Source organism: Perissodus microlepis, chromosome 3, assembly GCF_051167445.1.
Source record: "Perissodus microlepis isolate ML-2025 ecotype Zambia chromosome 3, ASM5116744v1, whole genome shotgun sequence".
NCBI classification, from domain to species: domain Eukaryota; kingdom Metazoa; phylum Chordata; class Actinopteri; order Cichliformes; family Cichlidae; genus Perissodus; species Perissodus microlepis.
In genome coordinates, this window is record NC_140463.1 from 7,320,810 (window position 1) to 7,341,785 (window position 20,976).

At 41.0% G+C, this 20,976-nt stretch overlaps 1 protein-coding gene across 1 annotated transcript; it reads right to left on the minus strand.

Annotated features, from left to right (window-relative positions):
- Nucleotides 1–849: 849 nt before the first annotated feature.
- Nucleotides 850–20,375, minus strand: plod3 (procollagen-lysine, 2-oxoglutarate 5-dioxygenase 3). Its single transcript, XM_084923022.1, has 19 exons — nucleotides 20,101–20,375; nucleotides 14,945–15,036; nucleotides 13,787–13,923; nucleotides 11,244–11,407; nucleotides 11,051–11,163; nucleotides 10,460–10,523; nucleotides 9,650–9,747; nucleotides 8,629–8,724; nucleotides 8,407–8,538; nucleotides 7,979–8,100; nucleotides 6,966–7,070; nucleotides 5,976–6,101; nucleotides 4,048–4,192; nucleotides 3,805–3,918; nucleotides 3,651–3,722; nucleotides 3,415–3,519; nucleotides 3,161–3,307; nucleotides 2,161–2,286; nucleotides 850–2,046 (listed from the first exon to the last, which is right to left on the minus strand). Exons 1-19 carry the CDS (start codon nucleotides 20,183–20,185, stop codon nucleotides 1,891–1,893), a joined length of 2,199 nt encoding a protein of 732 aa, XP_084779148.1. The 5' UTR covers nucleotides 20,186–20,375; the 3' UTR covers nucleotides 850–1,890.
- Between the last annotated feature and the right edge of the window lie 601 nt (nucleotides 20,376–20,976).

Here is a 20,976-nt window from a genome sequence, read left to right on the forward strand (position 1 = left end):
CTTTTTCTCTCTTGACCACAGTTTTTTCCCAATACTGATTGGTAGATTAGGATTCCACTTGCTGTCACATATATATGATCTTTAAAAGTTGTATTGTTCATATTAGACATCAGGGTTTAAAATACTGGGGGTAAATGTACTGTGTGCAATCCTTTGAATCAAAATGCTGTCTTCAATTAAAATGTCCATTTCAAAGATTTCTTTTGCTGCTTCCGTGGACCAGAGATCCACCAATCAGCAGTGAGTGAAGGTACGCTTTCAGGGGTTAGGATTTTAAGGTTAGCTGTCTGTTAGACTTCACTGCATCTAACTGCAATCCCTGACCTGATCCTGACAGTTTTGCACCATTTTTAGTGAAATTTTCTAACCAATAATACGGCTCCTGTGCAATCAATTGACACACTGTCCAAGAAATTTATTCTCCAGGTTTGTGAGTGAAATAGTTTTTCTTTTTTGGATGCTACTCAACAGAATGTCTCTGTGTGATGCAATTAGAAAAAAATTAATATAGTGGTGGCAAAAGCACTAAAATCAAGGCTTCAAAGCTGTAGGTAAAATCACCTTGGCTACACCTGTATTTAAATTCTTTATTTTGACTCCAGAGACAGGCCAGGTCATACTTTTCTGTAATACCAATTTGTAACATAGGATGGTGCAGTAAGACAGTGCACTGAGTGGGGGAAATACTGGTACTACAGTCAGACAAGTACTGCCAGTTAGTGCCACCAGCACAAACTCACAAAAGTAAATAAGAATATTCTTAAAGTAAAAAGATAAATACTAGAGTAAAAATCAGAGTCGTTTTCTTGACAGTTTGATAGCCCCAAAAAAGGACTACTTAAACTGATGTGACAGGTCTTTTTTTTTTTATTAAAATCTCAAAACTTTATTCAGTCAGTCATCAACAAATAATTTAATGCAGTTTTTACAAAGCCAGAGACTTTTTATAAAGAGGCACGTATAGAAGAAAACCAGAGGCTGGGTGGAAACACTGCACCTCAAACAGACTAAAAACCATCACAGCATTTTTTTTTTAAATAAAGACATAATCCTGCAAGAGGAGGCAGCGCTTCACACCCTAATGATGACTACCCCATGGAAACCTAAGGAGGAAATGTCAATTTTAAAAACAAGAATAAACAACAAAGAATAAAACAAATACATAAAAGGCCTTTAGAGTTTACAAAGTAAGAGTCTAAAAATTCGTCAAAGTGGAGTTCCACTTGCTTAAATCTTGTTTTTACAGACTTTTACCAAACATATAGACTTCTTGGCACATCATTCACACGGTTTTCTTTAAAGCATCTTTATACCCATCTTTTTTCTCTGTATCATATTAACTGATATTGAGGATTTGCACATCTGGAATATTGATGCTCAAATCCAGCTGACTTGTCTTTGAGGTGGATTTACCCTCGAGCACATCACTAATACTGGTAACACCCTCTACTTGGCACAACAGGTGGCATTAATCTTTTAGAGTTTGGAGTGTAACAGCTGATTGTTGAAACACAACTTGGAGTGTGTTTTTCTTGCATAGATTTAGTTAACGTTTAAATGTAAGGCAGCACGGTGACAACTGAATTTAAGCATGAGACTCTTATTTTGAAATGTCCAACAGCGATGCCTTCAAGACCACAAATCTCCCGTTTTTATTTGCTTCACTAGTGTCAGGAATAAAAATAAGGTAAAAACAGAAAACTCCGAAATGTCAACGATGATAAGTCAAATCTTATGTACACCTGAAATAAGGACACAGTGAAATAATAACATGATGCATTCAAGGTCATCACGTCCTTTCCTCCATTATGAATATGATGATGAGGTTGGCTAATCTTCTCATGCTCACACAGACACACCAGCAGCCTTTTATGCACACGCTCTGTTTGTTTAGGGGTCGACAAAGGACACCATGATGTATCTGGTCCCTTTGGTGACGCGTAGGCCTTCGTGGTAGTGTGTCAGTCGACCTGGGTGCATGAAGGACCAGCCCTTCCTAGGAGACTCCACCTTACAGTCGTACCGCAGGAACCTGCAACCTCCACCCTGACACAAGTAAACATGTTGCATTAAGAAAGGCAGGGCTTTAGGGAAATTATTCACGATAGCATGTTCTTTGGCTTCTTGTTTATTCATCTTTAGATCAGCAGGCTGTGTTACCTCGTAGTCAATGTCCTTCCTGTTCAAGGCGATGTTGATAGTGAAGGTGGAGGAGTCATGATGTGGCCGCAATAATGGTTGCTCATCTGGACGGTAACGCACCACAAAGTTCATAATGGCTTGAGCCTGCATGTAGACAGTACCAGATCATTTTTAAGAGGATTAACAAAAGACGGCACAAACACAACAATGTTCCCATCATCAGATAAAAATCTGACTCAGAAACTTTCTAAAGAAAAACACGATTAATGTATAGCTCCTTAGCATTGTGAATTTGTACATGAAGGCAATTTTTTTTTCTGTAATGCCTGCACTGTCAAAACTTTTGTAGTGGATCAATATCTGGGATTAATTTTGAGGTAAGCATCGGTCTGAGATCATGAGATATTTCTGGGCTGAACTTTGGGTAAGGTCTTGAGAGAACCTCTGAGGACGGTAAGGAGTTATTCTGATGTAGAATTTGGACTGCACCTTGTGTTCAGGGTGTGCACCCTACCTTAGAGGAAGGCTCTGAATGATAAACGTATCTGGAACTTGAACATTATGGTTATGGTGTGGACAGTACCTCAACCCATGGGGTGACTCCAACCTTAATGTTGAGTCTGGACCCGACCCTCTGGTTAACGTCTGGTCTGTATCTTAGCGTAAGGGTCTCGACAGTACCTTGGTATCGAGTCTAAACCTAGGGTTTGGTCTGTATATTTAGGTGGGAGTTAGGGTATTGATGGTACTTTGGCAAAGACTCTACACTGAAAACTAAGATTTGGATCTAAACTACACTTTAGGCTAAAGTGTGGACTCAGAGGGTCTAAACTGTACTGTGGGATTAGGATCTCCTGAGCAATACCTTGGCACAAAGTTTTGAATTGAACCCTTAGGTTAGAGTGTAAACTATACTTTGGAGTAAGCTCTGGGCTCTCCCGTGAGGGAGGTTGTGGATTGAACTCCTTGGTGGTGTAGGGAGTCTGAACGTGAGACTGGGGTTAGGCTTTTACCGTACCCTGGGGTAGTAGCCAGGATAGAGTTTCTCAGTGACAGGGGAAATATAATCTTTGAGGAACTTGAGCCACTCCTTCTCAAAGCCGATCTGGTTCATGTGGATATCCACAGTTGGGACATTTTCATAACCGCCAGCCAGACGCTCATCCTAGAAACACAGAAAACACAAAACTGTTAATCAGAATCAGAATACTTTATTGATCCAATCTTAGTACTTACTTCTGCCCTTGTGTGACAGTTAGAATAAGTGTTTACCTTGTGCGTTCCACCAGACCACTCGCCAGAGTCTTCCATGGTTTCTACCATATGGTCACACATTTTGTCTGAGAAAGCTGGAAACCAGTAAACATCTGGACAGGGCTGAAATACAGAGAGATTATTAAACCCAAGATGATTCTGTAACAATCATTAATAATAATCTGAAAATACTCTACATGGGAGGTGGTGTTTTTTTGCCTCTGGTTCCTGATTCCCCTTCCTCACTTTATTACCTGCTCTACATAAGTCTTCTCATCTTCAAAGATCTTGGAGTAGTTTTCGTGGACATACTTCTCCTTCCAGTCCTGCAAATACAGACAGACAGTCTGAGTTGTTTTAGCTTTACCCACATCATCTAATTTGAGTGTTCATGTATATTTTCCTGACCACAGGGTTGTCGAAGATCTGCCACATGTCTGGGTGGAGCCTGGAGGTGTTGTAATTGGACGAGGCCACCAAACGGCCAAATTCGTCACGGTTGGACACATACATGAAGACTCCCTGTGGACATATTTAGTTTTGTTTGTATAAAGGTCAATGAAACAACATCATTGCTGCTTACAAAAGAGCTTTTTTGTAATCCACTCTGACTGTGCTTACAGTTAAAAAAAAAGAGAACGTTTGTGTTACCTGGTCTCGGATGCTCCTGCAGAACACCATGTCAGCGTCCATGCCCCCTTCATCCATATACAGGCTCACCTGGGACAGTTTAGTCCGCAGCACGCTGCCTTTGATTAGGTAGACCTGAGTGATGTACGGCACACTCCACAGACCTCTGCACAAACACAGGCAGAAGGTTATTTTACAGACAGGATGTCACGTCTCAGAGTTTGGTGCTGGTTCTTAAGTCTTATATGTCTTATGGATTCATCTTTAGTTGGACTTGCTGACTTTCTGGACTTTTTCTAATCTGCCAAATGCTTTTTTTGCCATTTTTGCCTGTTTGAATCCCACATTTGGTATCTATGCTATAGAATCTGGCACAGGGATTAACCCTTTAAGACCTACCATAGAACCAAGTCCGCCAGAGCTTATATTATATTTTTACATGTTGTAGTGCCATTTTTGGGAGCATTTCAAGTTGCTATACATCAATACAACCATTATAGCCCAATTTTTAATAATATGTCTGCATTAAGTGCATAGTAATTACATAAATTTCAAAAACGTGCAATAAACTACAAAAAAATTTTAAATCATTTTTGTCTTTTTAACATATATTTCTAGTTAGAGAAATTTAAGAGGCTTATCCCTCAAAACTGTAAATACAAAAAAGTTGCACAAACTAGTTTCCCACCACAGGAAATTTATTTTGAGTGTCTTCATAGTTTTATTTTTGAAATACACCAATTTTTATATACTGCAGGAAAAACGAAAAAAAATATTACAATGCAAATTTGCAAAAAAACAGCATGTGCATCAAAATAAACTATTTCCAGCAGTGCAATATGAGTCCTCAGCATCCCAGAAACGACACAGAAAGTCATGAAGTCAAACATAACTTTTAAAAATACCAGTATAGGCTCATGAGGCCCTGATGGTAAAAAAAACTACATTTCCGCAAAATGACGTCACTTCCGGTTTCGGGCAGAACATGGCGGACACGCGATAGTTCGCGCTGATGGACGTAGGAAGTGTTACAAACAGCTGATCGGATCGGCAAAGCATGTTTCTGGAATATTATGTTTTTGTTGCTGCAAATACACCAATTTTTATATACTGCAGGAATAACTAAATGTGCTTTTTATGCAGTTTTTGCAAAGCTATATGTGGAAGGAAACTGTGACCTAGGACAAGCTGATGGCATAAGATGTAAGTACAACTCCTCCGGTTTCATATGCAAAAAAAATTATTGCGCTAGCTTCAGTGCTACCGGGATTTAAAAATAGTTGTGCAAAACGGAGCGTGCCCGCTCCGACCGGCTTTGAAGGGTTAAAGAAACTGAAACACCAGTGACCCCAAAATAATAGCCAAAGCAAAATCTCAACAACTGGAAACACGACTGTGGCACTTAAGAGCAAGAGATCAGCAGAAAGTAGGAGAAGAATCACTTTTTTTCTTTAATGGGAAACCAATCTAAGGTTGGGGTTGGTTTTGGTTTAACCAGATGTTAAACAGTCATCTGGATACTAGAAATCACTCGCTTTCAAATGAGGGCTCATTCATTCAATGAAAAAACTAAAAACATATGTAGAGTCTCTCATATTTTTTAGAATTAAAATCCGAACACACCAGGAAAACTGCAACATATACTTTTTGAATATACATCATTATTATTATTATTATTTTCATTATGACATATCTATTCACTTAATAATGGAAAATTAAAGACACAAACCGATAGCACTAACATCTAACAATCTAAAATAAAATCACTGAATCAGTTTGACTCATTTTTTTATTACCTTAAAATTTAGAAATGGATAAACAGCTATAGGTGGGTTTTTTGCTTCTGTTTCATTCATTTAACCTGTATTTAAACTTGAAATTATCTCCTTTGTGACAGTGTACTGAGTCACAATAGGCAGCATTAACCAGTTTCTGTGTGTGTTACTTACACCCTCTTGCCCTGGACGATCTCAATGTAATCTTCAGATCTGGAGTAGTATCCTTCAGGGCTTAGAGCGCCCCAGAAGTTACTCCACAGCTTTCCGTGTTTGGACAGCATGGGTGCTATGACAGACCTGCAAGAAAAGCAAAGGATTTCAGAGAACTGCATTAAAATAAAAACCAACAGAATTTAACATAAAGCCTGACTACTGAGGTGTTTACACATAGGGCCTAATATCTGGAAAGAAGTAGCAGAAAGTAGTCTGAGAGTATTAAAATAGAAGAGTGACGCAGGTTCCTTTAGTCTGAAGCCATTAGCAGTTTTTAAAATCAAACAGTGAGAGCTCAAAATAGTCAAAATTATTTGGCTCCAGTAGAATAATCAGCGTTGCTGTTAACATTCAGGCATCCATTAAACTCCAGACAGGTTGAACTGAACCTTGGGTTTACACTAATGGTTATCGTCTAGTACACCCTCTATGCTATTAGGGTCTAGATGGTACCTTGGCACAGAGTCTGGACTGAGCTTTGGGAGTTAATGTCTAAGCTGGAAAAGATCTGTATTAGAGCTTGGGATTGTATCTTGATTTGGGGTAGAGCCTGCAACGGACGTTGAGGCAAAATGTGGCCTGAGCTCTTGGTTAGTGTCAGAGCTGTTTAGGAAAGCTGAATTTGACCTTGGAGTGATAGTCTGGACACAAATACCATCATAGGCCAGGAGGAAAATAGCAAAAATGAACCAAACGTCAAGAAAAAGAAAATCTGAAATGATCAATCCTGGATCAGTCACCATGAAGAAGTCCTGATGATAAGCTTAATCTCCACAACGAAACCCTCGTTGGCCTAAAGCATTTAAATATTTGGCTGTCAGTTTTTAAAAACTTATCAACAAATGTGTGACATTTTTTTGTAGTCTTTTGTTTTAGTTTTTGAGAGTCTCATCCAGTGCAGGATATGCTCAGGGTTTTACTGACGGTGTAAACAGAGCTTCTACGTACTTGTTCTCCTCTATCAGGATCCTCAGGATGTCGGGGTTCGTCAAAGCCACATCGGAGTCGATGCTGAAGTAGTAGTCGCACTCTGGATCCTTCTTACACACCTCGCTGCAATCAAACAAACACAAACAGCCAGGAGGGTTCATTACCTTCGTATTTAGAGAGTTTCCATAAGGGTGATGGTCAGACTTATTTTTTTTATCTTACTACAGAGGGAATCTGACCTTTTTTTAATGTAATTGTTCTAAACACGCTCCTCTCATTAAACAGATTTAACTTCCTGGTTTATAAATATGCTTCACAGAGCAATTTAAGTGTTTTGTTCTGCCTCATTTCCATCTTTAAATGTCCTGCTTTGAGGTTCCTGCCAAGTCATGGTTGCTAATGCTGGGTTTTAAGGAAAGAAAGAGATTCAAGGTTGTATACAGCAGTGAGAACTGCTCAATTCCTGGTTGTTTTTCCATGTTTTTTATGTTTCTCTGTCTCCCTTTATTTTCCTGATCTTTGCGTGTCTTTTGTCCTTTTATTTCCCGTCTTTGTCTTCCTCCCGATTCCCTGATTGTTTCCACCTGTAGAGTATATTTGTCCTCAGAATTTATTCTCTGCCTCTTGCAGGTGCTTATTTGGGGATTTAGGTTTTATCTTATCTTTTGGATTTTCCTAAATTTGAACTTTTGTTTCAGATGAATTAATTGCTCACTTTTATTTAATTTATATGTTGGCAAAGTTCTGTAACATGCAGTTGATGAACACTATATGAGCTGTACATAAATCCAAATAACACCACAGAAGGAAAACTACTGTTTATTTCTGCCTTATTTTAAAAAAATCAATAAAAGTTTTAAAGGTTGGTACTAAAAATGTAAATAGTTAAATATTTGTACATATTTGAGACCAATTTTGCTGACATCTTTGAAATCTACATTTCATTTTGGTGTCATAACTCCTGTTTCCAGGACTTTATATATTTTACTGTTTTAAAGTTTTTATAATGTCCTTAGAGGTTGTGCACTCACACAGCCATGGTTCTGGCTTCGTCCTCCTTCAGGTTCTCCTCTGGTCCGACTACCCGGGCGTCTGGGAACAGAGACCTGTGACGCTCCCAGAACTTCTGGATGTGACGCTCGTGGTACACGACCTGCAGTACGGGGACACAACAGGTCAGAAAGCACATGACACAGGAAGGAAGTTCTGTATGCTGCAAGAATTAACTTTGGCTCTAAATTTAGTGAACAGGCAAAACATTTTTCACAGTTGAAGTCTACTCGAACTATTCTCCGCTTGAGCCACTGTTAGGAACCTTTTCCTTGTGTCAAAGTTGCCTAAAATCTCTCGGTGAATTCCACAGAGACAATTCTGACTCTTTAATTGTGAATCTTTTTCCTCCCTCTGATGTTCCAGTGAGAGCAGTGAAACTGGAACTCTGTGCGAGTGTGCATCGTACGTTGTTGTGGATGAAGAGGCGAATCCTCGTTTTTGGGTAGTTCAGAGTGGACAGGCGCTCCAGGAACTCCTCCATGAAGGGAGTTGCGTGTTCGATGAAAACAGCGACGTAGACCAGAGGCATCTGTTCGTCCTGAACACACAAACACACACGTAGAGTTCAAACACTGACAGGAAAACTTTTTCTCCTCATTATGTCCTCCACTGAGAGTGGTGCAGGCACCTCATTGAAGAAGAGCAGGTCGTCGTCGCAAATCCCGCAGCCGGTTTCATAGGTCCACACCGTGGGGACGTAGTTACCGAGGTAGTTCAGCTGCAGCTGCAGAGACAAGCAGATGTGCAGAATTATTAAATATATTTGTTGTGTTTGATAATCATATTTTTAATGATAGGCAGGAACAGTTTCAAGTGTGAGGCTTTAAAGATCAAAGAGTCTTCTTTAGTTTTAAACAGCAACACAGTGGTTTACTCTAATGCTGGGCTTACACTGTGCGATTTTTGGCCCATTTTGAGCCGATATTTCAGTCGTGCGACCGTTTTGGTGATCAGCCCGAGTTTGGCCTTCATCGTGTGTCGTGCATCGTGTAGTATACGTGGGGTAACGAGAAGCGATTAACACCTCACGACCAGCTCCCGATCATCAATCGCTTGGAGGATTTCAAACAGGTTGTCACCGCAGCCGCTCACACTGCGCACGCGCAAACACATAGATGTCGGTGAAAAGACGGAGCAGCAGTGCAGCCTGTGATCTGGACACAAGCGATGGAGGCACAACTTGCAGAACTTTGGAAAGCTCATCCGAGCCTTTTCGATGTGGCCTCACAGAATTATCACGACCACAACAACCGTGAAAAGAGTTGAATGGACATTGCTGCTCAATCACAGCTGCCTGATCAATGTTTTTCATTAGTAATTTAACAAAGTTGATGGCGGTGGTGTGTGTGTGTCTGTGTGAGTGAAAGACAGAGAGGGAGAGCGAGCGACAGATTTTGTGTTACAAGCTTCATGTTATGGACGCACAGTGTGAGCACTCGGGTCGCATCAGAGCATCGGGCCGTATAGTGTGAGACCTGCATCGTGACCTACCAACTTCTAACCCCTGCGAGTCAATCGTGCAGTTTGAGCAGAAGCTGAATGCGACTGAAAGAAATCGCACAGTGTAAGCCCAGCTTAATACGTCACACTTGACTCCTGATCACAAAATCTGTCTGTGCTCTGGTTTTACTATCACATTGTCGTGTTACCTTGGTGGGTCCGTTGCCATGGATAACAACAGGAAGCGTGTCGTAGGCGACATTCCTTGCTCTGACCTTTGCCCTCTCAAATTTCAAGACGACCTCATCTAGAGAGGAGATTTAGTGTAAGTGTTTCTGCTCAATAAGAAACGGCAGTTCCTCAAATGTCCACTTGAGGCTCCAGTGGTAAGTCAGTCCTCATAAGCTCCCGTGTTAAAATGTCCAACTTTACCATAGAAACAAACATGATACACCTTGATTCAGTCAGGACCAAAGATATATCCTCATAAGAGCCCGAGTACAGTAATAGCACGTTGAAAAAGTTGGAGGGACAGATTTATGTCAGAAAGGCATGAATGAATACACATGTATAATAAACCTTTTAATATCTGAATTGAAGTATTTCACATTCAAATCAGAGGTTTTCAGGATGACGTAACCAGTAGAGTGAGTAACAAAAACCAGAATGAATGTTTCCTTACAAATCGTGGAGCTTCACAGGGCTCTACTATGGATCCTCTACTTTTTACTCAGGTTTAAACTGTATGCTTGTAAAAGTGAGTCATTCCCCATAGACTGAAATAAACATGTTTACAGCCTGATACAAAAAGCTGTTTTGGTCTCTGTAGCTAATCTCCCCCCTCATTACAACAGGCTTAGAGTTGCATTAATAGGAGTGTAGCCTCTTTGAATAACAGCTGGATGGAGACAGACTGCTACATGTGAAACAGCTGGTTCACGTGTAAACTGAGCTCTCACGAGGCAGAAAAGATGCTGGACAGATTCAGGTTCAGAAGGAAACATATTTGTGTTTCTTACCAACAGCTCCGTTCAGGTTTTGGAAGATCCGGGATCGATGATCCAGGGTCATGTTAAACTTGGTCTGATGTGACAATAATAAACAGAGCAGCTTTGTCAAGATTTAGACTTTTACAGATAAATTCAGACATGACAAGCTGGGAGAATATCTGAGATTCAAAAACTCTTCTTCTCTGAAATCACTGCTGGCCTAGTTTTCTAAGAATATGTTCAAAATATTGGAAACAATTCAGTTTTTTACCCAGCAGTACAGATTAACTTGTTTTGTCTGCAACGTCAAAGACCTTTAACCTGAGGTAACATTAAAGGAGCCAACCTCAGACTAATGTTACTTGTTACTAATGGTAACAAGAAATGCAAAGTGAACTGCAGCCATTATTCTGTCATTGGAGGGAACAGAGTGTGAGAAGGTCTTATTCTTTAACTTACATTACAATTGGTACAGAAAAGAGCTATAAAAAGTATTTACATGAAAATGTTCCTGTTGTGACTGTGACTTGTTCTTTATTAATTGAGGAGGTAAAAGTCTAACAGTGGCTTTAAAACTGTGGGTTACTTTTGTTTTTTTAATGTTTGTGAAGTAGTTTTTACCCTGTGCGTCTTGTCCAGGTAGATCCTGGTGTAGAAAAGTTGGTCGTCATCGCTGTCTTTGTACTTCCACTGCTGGACAATTGCACTGATCTCTGGAGCATAGCCAATGAACCCTGAAGAGCAAGAAGTCATGTGTTACTTACTGCTTTAAACTTTTTATAGTATTTTAAAGAAATAGCAGTGAGCTCCTTACCTCCTGAGTTCAGGTAGCGTTTCCCAGTACGCACCTCGGGGTATTTGGAGGCCAGGCGCTGGTCAGGCCAGCAGAAACCCTCAGCTGAGAAAATAACTTTGTGACCCATACGGGAAAACTTGGACAGCAGCTCCTCAGGACCCGATGCAAAGATCACATCGTAACTGCATGGAGAGAGAAAGAGAAAGAGGGGGGCCTGTTACTGTTTGCAACAGTTTGAATGTGTGGGATAAGCAGACAGAGAGCATGTTTATGACACAAACAATCAGAGGACTGAACATTGAGCAGTGGCTAGAAAGAGTGAGAGCCACGTCAGCTTACATGTAAACAGGAAAAAATAAAACATTTAAAGGACGATAAATGGAAGAAATTACAGTAAGAGTTCAGTGTGAGCTGCAGACCTCCACAGTCGAGTGTGGCTCATTCGCAACACTGAACTTTATCTGTCTCTTTCCAGAAAGTCTGAAGTAACGACCGCCTACAGCAGCTCCAGTACAGAGTTTAAGGTGTTCATTAAAACCTAAAACAGGACAGAGGGGTCTCCTGCTCCTGCTGTGGTCTCCTCTCTACCAGATGATCACCTCGTCTCTGTGATGTTCCACAACTGGGTTATACTGGAGGAAATGGGAGTTTTACAGTTGTGGTCAGAGGTTTAAATACAGTCTTCAAGGGCATGAATTCATGGCGATTTTGGACTTTCAATGATTTATTTGAACTGTCCCAGGCTTTTTCAGGGTGGAAGAATTGCGCAGCAAACATCATACATTACCAAAAGAAACTCAATTGAGTTTGAATTTACTGTATTTTGGATTTTCTCTGACCTTTTCTTTCTAAGGGTCAAATATATGCATTCACTCAGTTAAATTTTTTGTGGTGCTGAAGGTTCTATAGTGTATTTTAGCTGGGCAAGGCCAAAGCATATATACTTCCTGTTAGAGATCATGATTGATTACACTTGGCTTCTCTTGGCAGAATAAGAGGGAGACAGTATGTCTGTGAAGGTTCTCAGTCATCCACGTCATTGTAGTCTAAGGAGCTTGGAAAGAAAAGCATCTGGACTTCTTTAAGTTGCTTGAAGACGTTTCAATGGTGGAGAGTCCCAGATTTAAACCCTGTGGGAGGCCAAAGAAGCCATCTATGTCCACTGTGAGCGACCAGCTTTGAAGAGAGGCGTGGTTTACGACACCAACTGTCTGCCATCTATAATCCAGTTTTGAGATCCCTTCCCAGACGCCTTAACGCCCACTCACATCCTGGGCCATCTGACCTCAGGACATCACATGATAGGGTGGGGCCAAGTTTCACAATGAGCTCACACGAAACCCTGGCTGATTGTGACCCACGCACGTTTTCACGCGTCGGCTCATGTGATTAGGTAGAGGATCATCAGGGGGTCCTTTTGTCCCTCTTTGGGGGGGAAACTCCCACTAGGTTTAAATCTTTAAGACTCCCCACGATTTGACCTTAGAACTGAAGAAGCTTCTCGGATGAGAGGTGAAACGTCTTCAAGCAACTTAAAGAAGTCCAGACGCTTTTCTTTCGATTGGCTGATAGCACCCGTCAGGCTGACCAATACCAAAATAGTATTTCAATTTATTTGTTATTTTTGGGTCCACAATTTGGACCCTACCTACACAGACTGTTTGGGAACCCCATGGGAACCACCAGCTGCTAGGAAAAAATGTATTTGTATGACCTAAACTGTTAGTGAGTGGCCACTGGAGGTCACTGGACTACAAACCTGTGACTGCTTTGGTTGCAAGAAGATTGCCATGAAAGATGATGACCTGTCTGCAAACGCTCGCTAATTTACCACCATGTGACAGTGAAACTTGGAAAAGGTCGACCGAACCTTACCTTCAGAGTAAAAGTTTACATTTACTACTGCAGCCAATACATTTTAAAGTCGCAAGTTTTACTTTGAAGGCAAAAGTTATCCATTGTGTGGTTTTTCTGCGATGTCGCGAGTAGTCGATGAGTCTTTACATGCAAGTCGTCTTTTATATAAACTACAGGAGACCGTGGCAATCTATTAAAGACTAAAGCAAAAAAGGAAGCTTTCAGTGCAGCACCGTGTGCTTCTTCCATCTTCATGGTTTATTCAGCACTCATTTGCTAACTTGTCACGAAACATTTTTCCCCTAACAACCAGTGGTCACCCATCCTTCCCCAGGCCTCCGTGACTGGGTTTGTATTTCTGGACTGGTCTGAACTTTAGCTTTAGTTAACAGTAACAACACTGGAGCTCAGAACCAGTGAAATCCCTGCACAGGTCACAGGTGGTGCCTGAGCTCTGATTTCACTGTTTATCTGCTAATCGAACAATACGAAAATTCATATCCTTCATTTTTGTGAGAAAAGCTTTGTCCTCATGTGTGTCAAAGTAGGTCAGAAAGAAAAAGTAAAGACACAACAAAAGCAGCGAAAACTGAGACTGACAAGATAAAAAACAGGAGTAGAGCTGTGAAAAGACAGAAATCAGGACTGAGCTGATGGAAACGATAAGTATATGACACACACACACACACACACACGGTGTTTACCTGTCCACAAACATGATGACGAGCTCCGTCTTCTCCGAGTGTTTCTGCACCTCCTTCTTCAACCATCTCACCTTCTGACCTCCACCCACCGTCCGAGCGACGTCGCCTCCCTTCCACTCCTCGCCCAGACCCAGGACCTGTACACCACCATCATATCATTAAACTCATTTGCTCATTTGTATCCAATAAATCCTCTGACAGCTGATCTGCTCATGTGATCACTGAAAGTGTTTCTAAAGGATCTGCAGCACAAAAAAAACAGCTGGAGTTGTTCCCTGCACCTTAAACAAAGACGTTTTACTGCAGTCAGAGCTGCACTGTGTGGCCCGACAGGTCCTCCCTGCATTCAGGAACTTTATACAGGAACAATCGGCTCATTCACTCATTCTGTTTCAGGTACCGACCACTTGGACAACGACACATTAGTCTTTAGTCTCTGCATATTACCAACAATCAAGATGTGACTGAAGCACTTTAGCTGTAAGGCCGTTTCCACACATGTAGTTTGAACACACAGAAAAAAATCCAAGCAAACTCATCAGAGTGGAGCAACAAAGGTAAACACAGGAAGGAGGTGATGAGATCTAGACTGAACACAAGGAACTGAACACCAAGAATTTACTTTAATTTCAATGATATTCTCAAATCTATGGCACACTGCTTCCCAGAATGTAAAGCATGGACTGGAGTTTGCTAGGAACCGGCCTGAGACCACCTCCTTCAAGAGGTTTCAGTGTGGATGATGTGGTGCAATTACGGTGTTCAGAAATGAACCAGACAAAAGAGGAAAAGGGTCTAGAGTTTGATTTAAACACCACAGTGAAAACACCTTTAGGTCCTCCACTGACAAACTAACTCACTAAACCTCTAAATAAGACTGGAAATGTGCAAACTTTGGAGCAGCTGACTCCCAAGTATCATGGAGGGAAGCTGTGTGGACACTTGTACAGATCCACCGCTTCGATCTGACATTTAATCTCAGACCTGAGTCTAACTTCAGCGAGCGACGGCTGTGCAGCCGTGCATCAGACATCAGCAGCACAGTAACCTCAGCCAGGGATGTAATGGATTACTCTTTAATGACACTAACCTCACCAGGTAACAGGTTACTCTTTAACACAAAGTTACCCAGCAGTGTAACTTGTGTGTGTGTGTTACCTTCACAGTGTAGTTGAACTCTTGGGCTGTTCTCATGAAGCGCAGGAAGCCGTCCGTTTCCTCTGTTGCCACGGTGATGACCAGCAAATTTTCTGGAAACGCATCAGGTGATCAGCATGACGTTGTCAAATCAACAGAGAACTCGTTTTTTGTTTTGTTTTTTCTTTATGACATCGCAATAATGAACAACTCGTAAATATATAAAGATCCGTTTTGGCAAATATTTAAATATTTGGAGGATCTGCTGCTGTATGCTGGTAACACTCAGTCCTGTTTGCAGACACGAGCAGCTGCCAGAGTTTCCCTGCAGGCTTTTTATTAGGAATTGGGAGTAGAATTCCTCTGAAATTCCGGGGAAAGTCAAAGAGGGGAGGAGTAGCATGGGGGAGGAGAAGAGGGTCTGTGACAAAAGCCCCTGCTGTGCTCCTGAGGGTCTGACATGTTTTAACGTGCGAGAGCAATAACACTTTCACTGCAGCGTAGGGCCGCGAAAACAGCTCTCAGCTGTGCAACAAAGCTCCTTAAATATCCAGAGAAATCGCTCCCATCCACTCTCTGTGCAAACAGCTGGTTCAGATACCATCAAACCAAACATGGGAAAAGCTCCTCCTCCTCCGCTCCTTTTTTGGCAGCGTTTGATTGAAAGTGTCTCGAAAGTTTACTGTGAAGTTTCCAGCTAGGTGTCACGGTTTTTCAACACGTCATTAAATAACGACTTCCCTTTCCCACCAGCAGCACTCATGGGTAGTTGTGTTTGACTTCAGCTGAGCTGAGCGAGTGCATATGGAAGGAAATTCTCCTGTTTTTAACCCCTATCATTTTTATTCTTTAGAACTTCTAGATTTTTGAAAAGGGAGTTTTTCCTTCCCACTGTCGCCAAGTGCTCACTCACAGTCTGACTGTTGAGGATTTCACTGTATTATTGCAGGGTCTTTGCCCTAAAATTTAAAGTTGTTATGCCTTTGTGCTATATAAATAAATCTGAATTGAATAGATTCCTAGGGGTGTGTCAAAGGGCATTGTCAACAACCCATGAAATTCTCTGCAGCTGCCTGCAGGGCAGACTCTGGGTCTCAAACTAAAAGGAAGGATTTCAGCCTCCATCTTATGGCGGGTGTTTGGCTTTGTAGATCGCAGATCTTTGTATTGTATCTGTCTAGATGTTAACTCAGGCTCACCCAGCTGCTGAGAAGCTCCAGCTCCCAAAAATCCAGCTGCTACCAGAATTCATTCAGGATTAATTATTAAATAACTGATAAATATCTTTTAGTTTTATTAAATTTTTCTAAATTCGTCCTCTGCAAACTTTAAACGGAATACGTCAGCTCTGAAACTATAAATAAAAGTTCCAGCTGTGGAAGTCTGTAGCTGGAATAAGTGTGAATCCTCACGTGCGGCTGAATGGTGGGAAGGTTTCTTCTTGTTTGTGGCTCGAGTGTCGGACAACAACCCCCCTGACAGTACTCGCACAGCTGTGGGGGTTTGTTGTCTCTTTCCTCATCACACTGCTTTCCTAATGAATGAACGACAAAAGCAGATGTGCGCCAGTGAAACCGAGTCACATCCTGACAAACGATTCATAAAGTGACCTCTGCCCAGGTCTTCCCTCCATGTTTATACTGAATCATTCCATAACCAAATATGAGCCGAATTCATATTTCGCTCCTTCTTACAAAGATGTTTGTGTGTTTGCCGACTCTCATGGAAATATGTTGAAATATGACACGCATGATGAAAATGTAAAAAATGTAAAGACTTCCTTTTTCCGTTCCTTGATTTGAATCGGTGGGACCAGGCCGGAGATGTGGGCAGTAATGTGGAGCCTTGGAGAATGTTACAGATCCAAGCAGCAGATCTGAGTGGGCTCATTTCTTTCGTTTTCACATCAGTTTGCACAGCGTGCACATCATAAACACATTTCGAATTCTTTCTCAGCTTTGATCAAATGTTTTTAGGACAAGTAGGACACTTAAACATCGAGTACTGGGGATTTTCTTCTTCTAATGAAGCCAAAAAAATTTCTACCTGAGTGTTTCCAGAGTTACAGGCTCTCAAAGTACAAAGAAATATTGGCCCAAATGTGGCACTTTTTACTCGTTTCATAGCCCTCTTAGCTATATAAGTTCAGGACATTTCCACGTTATCAGCACAGTTTAAACACAAGCAGGTCATACTATGAAGGTACTACAGCTGATTGTGAGGGGGTCAGGAGGGAACGTTTCACAGGAATGGCCCATATGAAGGAAATACATGAAGTTTATATCAGCATAAACATTTAATGTTTGTCCAAATAATGTTTGCATAATGTCACTGTGCTAGTGTTAACAGGCAGAACCGTTCAGAGCCTCACACATGCAAGCATGCAGGCCTACAGACCGTTCAGAGCTACCTGCCGGGTTCAGGTGTTTGAAGTTAAACCTATCTGGACATTTTTTTTCTCTACTCGGGTTAAACATGTAATATAAGTCACTTAGATAACTTAAAAATGTTATTGTTTGGCTTTTTTCAGTATTTATTTGTTTCTGAGTAAATCGGTTTGGCTGAGACTAAAGTTATAGTTTTTACACAGCTGAATAAACATCAAGCAGACAGCTGATTATCAGAAGTGTGAGATGCTCGAGAATTTACTCCGGTGTCCTGTTATATTTTAGATAGCAAGGAGTTTATTAAACTCCACCGAAACAATCTGCAAATTTCATTAAAATTTAATAAACTATCTTCTTGTCTTTATTTTTAGTTAGCACAGACCTTAAACACTTAAAGCTGTAAGCTAATGATAGTTATATAAGAGCAGATACTGCTGGTGCAATAAGCTGTAGTTTTACGTCCAATGGATGATGATCTGATTAGTCGACTAATAGAAAAAATAATCGGTGACTAGTCGACTATCAAAATAATCGTTTGTGGCAGCCCTACTACCGACCATGTCCATGTACACAAAGGAAGGATTTTCCATTTTGCAGACACCAGTTCCACATGCGACAGACTTCAGCTGGGTTCATTTTCATCAGTGGCACAAACCCCAGCTGATGGAGATCCATACCTGCCTCATCCGGGCTCTGAGCTGATCCCTGTTCTGCTTTTTAAGGACCGACCACACTAAAAACCACCTTCTTCCAACCTGCCAGGAGCATTTTCCAGCCTGATGGGAGCACCGTGTCAGAAGACATGACAACACAGAGCCTAGGAAAGATCCCCAAATTAACATCTTGGGCCCATGGACACATCTTAATCTGATCCACAATCTATGATCAGTGCTTAAAAACCAGGTGGACAAACAGGAGCCCACAAACTGTGGTTAACTAAGAGACACAGAGATCTGCAGGAGTTGTGAAGAAGAGTCAACACTGTAAATGACTCCTATAAAAGTCTGTCACAGAAATGTAAAAAATAAATAAAAACTGATGAAACACAAACTCTGTTACGTTCAGCCAATAGAAACTCGCCATGCTCAGTGTCACAAGTCAGATTCAGAGACACATTCACGCAGGGATGCTTACATCCAGCAGTAAAGATTACAAATCACTGATCAACCCACTCAAACGAGGTTTTACAGCCTCAAATGAGAGCTGGGACTTTTAAAATAGTGTGATCATTTTGATTTAATATTTTATAGTCATATTAGAATAAAGAATTTTATTTAACTGCATTTAAATAAGTAAAACATTTATTGTAAGTGGATTAAATTAGGTTTAAAAAGCCACTGTGGGAGCCCACAGCATGTTTTATGTAGTAGGATTAATGATTTCCATCATGAACCTCTCACTGGCAGGTCTGTGAAGCAGAGATGATGTCTTACACAGAATAAACGTTTTTAAAAAGAATAACCGGTTTAAATCTGATCTGTGTTTTCCATATAGTCCTGTCTTTGGTGCGTCCCTGTGAGGTTTGTTTGCTCAGCTGTGGTTTGTATTCATGTGTATATTACTTATGTGAGGCGTTTTTAAAGGGAGCAGAGTGAGACTGAGGAGGAGATTTCCTTCTTGTTGTAAACCTTTTTTTAAAAAGTTAACAGACACTCAGATAATAAAAGAAAAAATAACTAAAAAAAAATAGGTTTTTTAAATATTTGACTGAAATCTGAAGCCATTTTCACTCATTCAGTTTAAAGACTTCTTTTGCTTTATCCCGAGATTCATTCATTGATCAAATCAATAATCAGTTTACAGGTTCTTCCTCCTTCAGGATCTTTGAGTATGGCTGCTTGTTTGTAGTTGAGACACAGAGTCAAACAGAAGTCCTGAGCACTTTCCTCATAGTTTTGGTCTTTTGATACATAAAAGTGAATTCTTTGCTTGCACTTTTATCCCAGTCCCGATGCTTATTCTTCAGAGGAAAGCCAGGATTGTTATATTTTAGTAAAACACCTTTTTTGTGTATATAAAGAAGCTGTTAAATTGTTAACAATAGATAATCAGCTGGTGTTTTAGCTCATCTGAAGGCTTCAGATATCTGAGCTCACAAGAAGTGTCTCAGTTTTTCTCAGGTTCTGTGGCACATTTTAAACACAGCCCAGCTGAAGACGTATTTCCCTAAAAAATCTCATACAATCACAGACACAGTGAAGTTAACCCTGAGAGGCTGTACCTCTGTCACAAAGTGAGTAACTTTCTTTAATATTTGAATTTTATCCAATATGCGAAGCACTTTGTACCTTTGTGTTTCTATGATTAAAACTGATACATGTTAACCACGCCGTGTATCCGCAGTAGATTATACGTGGAAAAATGGAAATACACATCCAGGAAACAAAGTTGCGCATTTAGATTTTCCAGAGTTTAGGGAATCATTAATAACCTGTAGGGATTACAATAAGAGTATATGAGGTTATAAAGGGAGCAGGTTCACCGTGAGCCCCTCTGGTGAGTATTTGGGGTCATTATTGAGACTTTTTGTGATATTTACATTTTGTTCTGACATGAACACAAACCCCTGTTAAAGTTTGCTAACGGTCCTGTGGCGCTAACGGTTTTAATAATTAATAAACATCCTTCCTAAACTCACCCAGCAGCTGAATAACGGAATAAACTCTGAAAATAGTGAATAGATTTGTGACGTGATGAGCAGCCTTTCCGTAACCCACCCGGAGCTCCACAGCTCCAGCGGGTCACGGTGGTCCGCCCGGCCGACCAGGGGACCCCGCACAGCGGTCTTACCTGGAGAAAGCTTCCGCTGTTCGGCCCACACGGCGCCCTGGAAAAAGGCGAGAGACAGCAGGCGGAGAAGAAAACTGGAGGACATATTGGATGTTTGGAAACGGCTCCGTTTAGATTGTAGGCCGTAGCTTTAGTCCACTCTTTCTCCTCTCTCCCCGGCCCTCTCTCTTCACGTTCACCGCTCAGTCGGCACTCGACTCTCGCGATACTCGTCACCTTTTCCGACTTTTAAGAGAAAGTCGACAGAAACCGCAAAAAGCTATGCAGCCAATGAGAACAGAAATGGCGCGATACAGCTTTGACGGACAGAGCTCGTATCCAATCAGCACAGATAGTCGGAAATCCACCAGCCAATAAGAGGCAGACATATGGGAACTTTTTTTCTCTTCGTTTTTCGGTGGGCTAAACCACAGAAAGTTCGTGAAATATGGAGTACGTGAATCTTTGCCACGTCTGAGGCTTTCAGGAGAGGGAGGGAGAGGGAGAGACATAGCGAGGACATGGAAAAACGGAGAGAGAGCGTGCGTCGGCAGAGGTTTTATATAGCTTCAAAGTCGCATGTCTACAATAAAATCTATAATGATGTTGTTTAATCACTATAATTACACCCAAAATGTATTCATAATTTAGTATTTATTTACATAATTTATTTAAGAAACAATTAACATTTTCCTAATGAAATATTAACACTGTGAGTTATTTTCCTGACATTCAGCATACATAGCATTCACTGCATGAATAAACTTTCAAAATCGTTTTTCTTTAGCTCTTTTGTAAAAAATCACTTTCTCCCAAATAATTGACTCAAAATATAAAAGTAAAGAGCTGGGGGAAGAGACTGCAAACATAACTGTAACGGAAATACAGCAATCCAGC

Excerpts from the sequence above, each read along its gene's own strand:
- plod3 (XM_084923022.1), bottom strand. The coding sequence starts at position 20,185 with ATGTCCTCCAGTTTTCTTCTCCGCCTGCTGTCTCTCGCCTTTTTCCAG. Across the intron at positions 9,748-10,459 it reads AAACCTGAACGGAGCTGTTG|ATGAGGTCGTCTTGAAATTT; the intron begins GTAAGAAACACA and ends TCTCCTCTCTAG. Across the intron at positions 8,725-9,649 it reads ATGGCAACGGACCCACCAAG|CTGCAGCTGAACTACCTCGG; the intron begins GTAACACGACAA and ends TTGTCTCTGCAG.